At 58.4% G+C, this 8,182-nt stretch overlaps 1 protein-coding gene across 6 annotated transcripts in view; it reads right to left on the bottom strand.

Annotated features, from left to right (window-relative positions):
• Positions 1–8,158, bottom strand: part of GET4 (guided entry of tail-anchored proteins factor 4) — a 17,516-nt gene extending 9,358 nt beyond the window's left edge. The window contains exons 1-6 of one of the 6 annotated variants that reach the window (XM_034669651.1): positions 6,923–8,158; positions 5,572–5,619; positions 5,424–5,489; positions 3,707–3,785; positions 3,274–3,355; positions 2,598–2,747 (exon numbers count right to left, since the gene is read on the bottom strand). In XM_034669651.1, the coding sequence (XP_034525542.1) occupies positions 2,598–2,747; positions 3,274–3,355; positions 3,707–3,785; positions 5,424–5,489; positions 5,572–5,606 (412 nt within the window). In that variant the 5' untranslated portion in view covers positions 5,607–5,619; positions 6,923–8,158. Of the gene's footprint in view, positions 1–2,597; positions 2,748–3,273; positions 3,356–3,706; positions 3,786–4,047; positions 5,276–5,296; positions 5,375–5,423; positions 5,490–5,571 lie in introns of those variants that run through there. The other 5 variants (XM_034669655.1, XM_034669653.1, XM_034669656.1 and 2 more) reach the window with 5 other exon arrangements.
• Positions 8,159–8,182: the final 24 nt, after the last annotated feature.

Genomic DNA, 8,182 nt, shown 5'->3' with positions numbered 1-8,182 from the left:
GTTTCTCTATCAGCATTTACCACATGTTCATCTGTACTTTTATATTATGGAGAAGGCTTCTTTCCTTAAACTTCATGAACCAGCGTCTGCTAGCCTCAAACTGGTATCCTCCAGTTTCCTCACCTCTCTCAGCCTTCATGGCATTGAGGAGAGTTAGGGCCTTGCTCTGGATCAGGCTTTTGGCTTAAAGGGAATGTTGCGGCTAGTTTGATCTTTTATCCAGACCACTAAAACTGTCTCCATAGCAGCAATAAGGCTGTTTCACTTTCTTATCATTCATGTGTTCACTGGATTAGCACTTTTAATTCCTTCAAGAAGTTTTCCTTTGCATTTACTACTTGCCTGTTCGGTGCAAGAGGCCTGGCTTTCGGGCTACCTCACCTCTGGACAAGCCTTCCTCACAGAGCTTAAGCCTCTGTAGTTTGTTATTTAAAACACAACGTGGGACTCCTCCTTTCACTGGGACATGGAGAGGCCACTGTAGGGTCACAAACTGGCCCAATTTCAACACTGCTGGGCCTCAGGGAACAGGGAGGCCTGAGGGGTGAGACGTGGGCCCAGCTGGTGGCGGAGCAGTGGGCACACACATTTATCAATGAAATTCACCCCCTTCCTTGAGCGCAGTTCCTGGCGCCCCAGAACCAGGACCAGGACCACGTCAAAGACCACGGTCACAGATCCTAATGAAACAGCCTGCACTGCTGCTAGAACGACCAACGGTGACACGGGGACACAAGTGAGCGAGTGCTGTTGGAAACATGGCGCCAACACACTAGCTCGAGGCAGGGCTGCCGCAAACCCTGTCGAAGACGCGCCACAGACTGAGGGACACCTGCATACCGCACCACCACACACGGCGATCATGCCAAGGGGAGGCGAGCCGGGGATGGCAGACCGACGTGCGGTGGGCGGCTGCGCCCCCACCGGGGACGCCCCTGCCTGGAGGTCCCACGCGGTGGGCCTGGCCCCACACACCACAGCTCCACGGACATCCCTGAGCACAGCCTGCGGACACGAGCCGTGGGCGCCGTGGGGCAGGACAGGACGTGGCATCTCACTTGGGGTCTGTGCCTCAAGCACTGCGTGTAACTGCCTTACAGCCGGCCCTTCGCCAGCGCGGGTTCCAGGGGACTCCTGATGCCTAAGTCCTGCTCCTCAGACACAGATGCAGGGCCGCGCCCCACTGTCTGCCTGGCATCTCCCCACATCCCCACTAAACTGGGCAAAAGGGGCGCCAAAGCAACGCTCGCTGGCAAGAGAGGTTTGCCGCAGGTGCTCCTGACCGCAGACTCGGCGCCCCTGGAAGACGGAGAGGGAGTCCCCCACCCCCGCCAGGCTGGCGAGCAGAGACAGCCTCTCACCGAGGTCAGCGTCCTGTGGGCAGGACAGACAGAAAATACATGGGGACCGTGCTAGCTGGGAAGGCGAGGGTGGCCCAGGGCTGGAGGAACCCGCCGCCAGCAGCGGGCCACAGCCGAGTCCGGGGAAGCAAGGCACCCACGGGGAACGTGCGCCAGGAGAGGAGGGAGCCCAGCACCGCCTCGGCCTCGAGATGCCAGGTGCTTTCTCAGACCCCACGTGCTTCCTGGGTAGGGACGTTGGAAGGGATTCAGCCGCACCCTCCAAGGACGGATTCCTTAACTGTCCAGACTTTGAACTGACACCTGACCGTTTTCTCTTCATGTCCCTCTGGGGTGAGGGTAGGGCTGGTGTGTCAGCACACAGGGGTCGAGAAACCCCCCGCCTCGTGGGTCACAGAGGGAGGAGAGACCCAGCGGAGTGAGCACCACTGGCCACAGATGCTCGCACGGCCGGCTTCCCAGCATGAACAAGGGCTGGGTTCCTGGGGGCGCCCAGCACAGGCACGCTGCTGCACGAGAAACACAGCTGGCACGCGCCCTGGGCCCGCCGGCTGTGGGGGAGGCGGACCCGTCCGACCACCGTTCCGCTTGCCGCAAGCAGGCCATTTCCAGGACGAGCTTGCTGTCACAGGCATTCCCGGCGGAAGGTCGCCTTCAACTGAAGAAGGCTGCCCCTCTGCTCCCACCAACGCACCGGCCCACCATCACCCTCCCTTCGCCTGCCCCCCCGCCCAGCGAGCAGGCCAGGAAGACTGACATGCTGTGAGCGAGCTGCCTGCAAGGTGCTCACCACACAGGACACAGCTCTTCGAATTCTCCTGCACAAGTGCGGGGCAGAGCACCCAACCACACGCCTTTCCCTGTGCCTGAGCTCAGGATGGGAACCACACCCAGAAACTGCCAGAAGCCCCCCCTTGTGGACTTAACAGTCCCCCAAATGCTTACTCAGAAGCAAGATAAACGTGAAGAAAACACAGAGCAGGGTGCCATCAGAGGGCCAGTCTGGGGAGGATGTCCCAGAAAGGAGGCTGGTGGGGATATGGCCGAGGCCCATGGACAGGAAGGGACAGGCCAACAGAGAGCAAGATCTCCCCTCCTTGTTTCCTGTGGCCCATGAGCTCACCTGATTAAAACGGCTAACACAAATAAAAGCCACATGGGGCATCAAAAGGGACAGCTGCTCCCGGGACTGCCCGCGCCCGAGAGGTGCTCTGTGCACAGGTGTACTGGGCCTACCTTTCCACAGGGTGAGGGCCAGCAGCTGGTGGAGCCGGGGGTGGCCCAGTTTCCCAGATCCTCCACTGGACCACTTCAGGGCTCGAGACACAAAAGCCACTCGCTCTGGAGAATTTGGGTCCATCAAACTGAACAGTTTGGCCAGATTTTCTAAAACAACACCAACACACACTCTTACCCAAAGAAACACGGTACTGCTCAGCTCTCTGCATGCTACGTCTTCTGGAAGTTCATGAAACAGGAACTACTTCACTTCAAAACCTGGGACTGGCTGTGCTGGGGTGTCCCCTCGGACATGCATCCCCCCCCCCCAGGACCCAGGACCCCCCACCTCCACCGACCTCTCAGCTGCAAAGCCAGCAGCCACACACACTTTTGTGGCCTCATGGCTCAGCCTGTGTTGGGGAGCCGGGGCGGGGGGCTCTACCAGGGAGCTGGCCCTCAGGGGAGCAAGGCCTGGGCGGGCAGGGAGGTGACACGCCGGGTGTAGAGGCCGGGACCAGGGGACCAGGCCCCTCCTCCATCCTCCCAGCGGGGCAGCTCTTCAGGAGGGCTTTCCCCCACACGTTTACCACGTCGGACAGGCTGGCAAGCAGTTCTCGGACAAACCAGAGTGTGCAGAGGGGTGTCACTACTCCACGTACGAAGGTACCTACACACCGTGAGAAAGCCTTACCCAGCAGCTCATCGGCCACCTCGACTTCTGCCTTCTCCAGCGCCTCTAAGACCAACATGGACAAGTCCGCAGCACTGTTTTGCTATAAAATATGGAGTGCATAAGAATCACAAAAACAGAGCTCTGGCTCGTTCTCAGAAGCCAAGGCAAAGCTGGACGGCTGCTCTGGTTTCCAGCTAGAAACACACTGTGCACCAAAGCTAAGGAGACTACTCTGAGCAGAGCTTGATCGGCAGTGCGGCCGAAGGACGGAGACCCCAGCCGCCCGTGCAGCTCCCCAGCACCCTCAGACAGCACCCTGTGCCACGAGGACACTCGCCCAGCTGTGGTCAGTGCCAACAACAGTCCACAGTCCTCCACCAGGCCTCTCCCTGGACAGTCCTTTTCCAACCCGCAGGCCCCGAGCAGAGAAGAGGACAAGCCCGCTGCGTACTTGGCCATGGCTGAAGAACAGCAGTGCCCCTGAGCACATGAGCTCCCGCGCCTCCGTGTGCTTGCTCTGCGACATGTATCTGGAAGAGAGGGGAAGAGAGCAGAGCCCCAGTTAGGTCCAGCAGCACACGCTCCACCGCAGACACCCCCCAGAGTCGGACACACCCTCTTAATTTCGCTCACCCAGCCCAGTGGCTACAGTTTGGAAGTAAATGCTGAAGATAAAATGTTCAAGTTAACAGGAAAGCTTCATAAAGCAAACAATCCCATACCCACGCTCACAGGCCTCCTACCAAAGATGGAGTGGAGCCGTGTTCTGCTCCCTGAAGCCCATCACCTCACCCGCCCCTCTCTGAGTGCGTCCAGGCGCCACGCGGAGTGCTCCATGGCCCAGGTCCCCCTGGTGTGGACGGAGCGCCTGCTGTCAGCACTCGGACTCAGGGGACCAGCAGACCTGTGCCCCCCATCTGACAGCATCGCTGGCAGGGGATGCTGTCTGTGCCCAAACAGGCCTAGGCGGCTCAAGGGTTTCAGCAGAAGGACCCAGAGAAAGGCTGGGCGACTTCCACCTTGAAGCAGAGGCCTTGCCTCGGTGGTAGGAGCTGCGTGAGGGACGGAGTGGCACACTGGGGTCCACTGCAGAACCAAGGGTCAAGGCTGCACTCAGGGGTCGGGACGGCGGGGGCTCCAGGATGGAGGCTCACCCACTGTGATGACTGCACCGTCTCTGCGTTTCCCACCCCCTCCCCGTGCTCTCCTGTTACCCGCTCTGTCCTGCCTCACTTTCCCACCTTGAGCACATTTCTCAGTTTCCTGAACTGCAGACACAGAAACACAGAGCAGTGAGAGCCCAGCAAGTAACTGAATAAAAACAACGGGATGACGGTCCATCTGCCACAGACCGGTTCCGCCAAGCGCAGTGTGCCCGAGAGAAAGCCACCGGCCAGAAGCGGCTTCCCCAGCACACACGGAGCTAAACGCAGGTGGTACTGACGCTCCGGTCGTTGGCTGGAATTGAACTCCACGATCATCAGGAAAGAAATCCCACCGACCAAGTCTGTGCCTCCCAGTCAAGACACAACAAATTAAAGGAAGACACTCAAGCCGCAGCACCCAGGTGCTGCCAAGCCGGGCCAACACCAAACCCGTGCCTGGGAGCCTGTCTGCAGCTCACCTGGACCAACAGGTCAGGTGCGAACGCGAGCACCTGGCTGTTCAATTAACCACAGAAAAGCTCTTTTCTTCAAAAAGACCCCCCCCCAAGAACACAACCCCATCACAGTCACACATGGGGAACCCAGCTGGCCCAGACACAGCCCCAACAGAAGACCCCATCTGCTGGGTGGGGGCTGGGGCTGGCGAGAAGAACCTGTACCCCGAGAAAGAAAAAAGAAAACCACCGCCAGCCCACAGGTCAGCAGGTCACCAGGATGGCCGGCGGTTTCCCGCAACAGCGCTTTCGAGAGCCGTCCCTGTCCCTCTACCTCCCCCTTCGCACACGCAAGCACAAGGCCTACTCCCACAAGGCCTACTCCCACGCCAACCCAGCTCATCCCAGTCTGGTCCTGCCAGGAGCCGCCCTGCACACGACCTGGGGCCAGCACGGCCACGGGCTGTTCTGGAAAGACAAGTATTCGGAGGCATGCCACCTCATGCTGCCATTTTCGTGGACAGGCACTTGTCCTAAGTGACGATCTTGCCAGCGTGCTACTGCTTACGCAAGACGTGACAGAACTCTCGACTCCTCCGTCTGGTGCAGAGCAAGAGACCACGTCTCCGAACACCTGGTGAAAGAACATGCTAAGAAGCAGGCAAATCCCTGGGGTAACAGGGCCTGCTCTCAGGCGCCTGCGGGGCCTTCCTTACCTGGGGCGGTGCGCCACGCGCAGCCCTCGTCCCATCCAGGTCAATCACCTGTTGCAGATCAAGGAAAGCCAGAACAAACAAAACAGTGAAAGGCAACCCTGAGAAATGAAGGCGCTTCTTTCTGCAGAACTCAGGGAATGGGAAGGGATTTAGTGTCTGGGCCCAAAGCCTGGGGGGGCTGAGAGCAGATGGAGCAAGAACCCTCCCAGCCCAGCACCATCCACGCAGCCCTGATGTCTGCACTCACACATGCACATGCCTTTGGAAAGTGTACCTGGTCGGCACACCTGGTGGGCCCATGCTGCTATCATCTGCCAGCCAACAACTGACCGGAGGGGCGGGGAGAGGGAGAAGCAGACTCCCTACGGGGCTCGATCCCAGGACCCCAGGATCAGGAGCTGAGCCAAAAGCAGACGCTTCACCGACTGAGCCACCCAGGCACCCAAGTTTTTCTTTTAAAAATTTTTCTTCATTTAAGAGGCAAAACCACACAAATCTCAGGAAGGCCCCTCGGAGGAGGCAGGCTGGCTGCAGGGGCCCCCCCGGGAGGTGATGGTGATGACACTGGGCCAAGGGGCCCTCTGGCCACCCCGCAAAACAGCCACAAAAGCCAGAAAGGGGGTGGAGGATGACCGAGCACCAGTAACCCGACAGACCTGGAGAATAGACTCCGTCCTCGTCCTGGAGAGGTCTGAAGATGCTAGGGGGCCACCCGCCAGGACCAGCACCACTGATGTGGGCCAGAGCCTCAGCTGGGCCACCGGGCCTCAACTACTGCCCACACCTGAGGCTTGTGCACCAAGTTCAACCCACCGGACTGCCCAATTCCGTGCCCCCTTCTCCTTCAACTGCTGCGAAACACAATTAAAACAGTGCAATTTGGGGATGCCTGGGTGGCTTAGTGGGTTAAGCGTCTGTCTTCAGCTCAGGTCAATGATCTCAAGGTCCGGGGATCGAACCCCCTGCTTAGCAGGGAGTCTGCTTCTTCCTCCCCCTCTACTCCTTCCCTTGCTCATGCTGTCTCTCTCACGCATGCACGCTCTCTCTAATAGAATGATAAAAAAAAAAAAAAGCCCAGCAATTTGGTGAATGTATCTAACAGGTGAGTGGGTAACAAGCTGTGGTCCATCCAGACCACAGAACGCCACTCAGCAACAGAAATGAACTAATGCTTCACACATGGGCAAATCTCCAGTTAATTCTGGGTAAACTCAAAATGTACAAAAAAGAGGATATGATTCCACTTACAAAACATTCTAGAAAATGCAAATCAACCCACGGGGCGGCAGAGAGCAGTGACTGCCTAGGGGCAAGGGTTGTGAGGGACGGATTCTGAGAACAGAGAAAGAACCTCTGTGTGACGGACGTTCTCCGTATCCTGACTGGCGGTAGTCTCACGGAAACATACGTGCCAAAACGCATCAGCCTGCGCCTCCATGTCAACACCGAAGTGCAGACATATAAATTTACCTACAGAAAGACCAAGAACCTAGTATAATTCAGTGAACCAGACTTGTCCAGGAGCCGCACACCCAGGAGGGTTTTAAAGGGGCTGAAATCACAGGTCTGCAGGGACAGTACCCTGGGAGTCAGGGACAACGTCAGGCCAGTTCAGCCAGGCCTATGGATGGCCACGAATGCCACCATTAACTTCGTCCCCAGTGGGGTCAACGGCAGATGATTCACTTTTCCCAACTCCCGAGGGGTGGCAAGTGCACCCCAGATGCCCCACGAGGAAGCCAAGGCTGGTCCCAGGTCACAGAGCATAGGTGGAATTCGAAGCCCAATCAAGGCTAGGGCAGTGGAGAGCCTGCTTTCCATCACCACCCCCAAACACACCCTGAGCGGAGAGACTTGCCTCTTCACAGCTCATCCCACAGGGCAAAATTGTCTCAAAACAAGAAACATTGTTTATTTTTGGGAAAATCCAGTTTTGCTGATTTGCTGATTAATCAGCGGGGGGGAAAATATCTACTTAGTAATCCCAAGAACAGCAAGCACCCGGGCCAATCTGCAGTGCTGGGAAAGCTCCCCTCAGGCGGACTGCTGGCTGGTGAAGCTGCCAGGTGGAGAAGGCCTACGCCCAGCTGTGCTCACTCCTACCCGGGCTTCCTCCCAGCCCCGGAGACCGCGCGGCCGGGACAGGACCTCAGAGTCCGCGGAGACACTGACCCATCTTGTCACTTACGGACAACATCAAAGTCTAGGCCTGAACGGTGAAAAGGGCCGCCCCAACGGCCCTTCAGTACCCTACTGCAACAGTTCGGGCAGAAAAGGCCCTCCACGGACCGGTCTAAACCCCTACACCTGTCGTTCAGGCCTATCCCCTACCAGCGAACCCCCCTCCCCCACTGCTCCGCCTGGACCGTCCAGGATCACCGAGCGCCCTACACACGCGACGACTCAGATCACAGCAGCAGCGTGTCACAGCACAGCTTCCGTGACCACGCAGCCCATGAGGAGATCCCGCAGGCCACACATCTGCCGACGCGACAGAGCCGCACGAAGAAAGCACCTTTGATTTCAGCGCGCCCGCTGCAGTACCCCCCCCAACACGCGCAGTGAGCCCCGCACGGCCCCGGAGCCCTCCCGCGTCCCCCCAAACCACGCC

This window comes from Ailuropoda melanoleuca, chromosome 10 (assembly GCF_002007445.2).
Source record: "Ailuropoda melanoleuca isolate Jingjing chromosome 10, ASM200744v2, whole genome shotgun sequence".
In the NCBI taxonomy this organism is placed as follows: Eukaryota; Metazoa; Chordata; class Mammalia; order Carnivora; family Ursidae; genus Ailuropoda; species Ailuropoda melanoleuca.
This window is presented reverse-complemented; position numbering and strand designations above follow the sequence as displayed.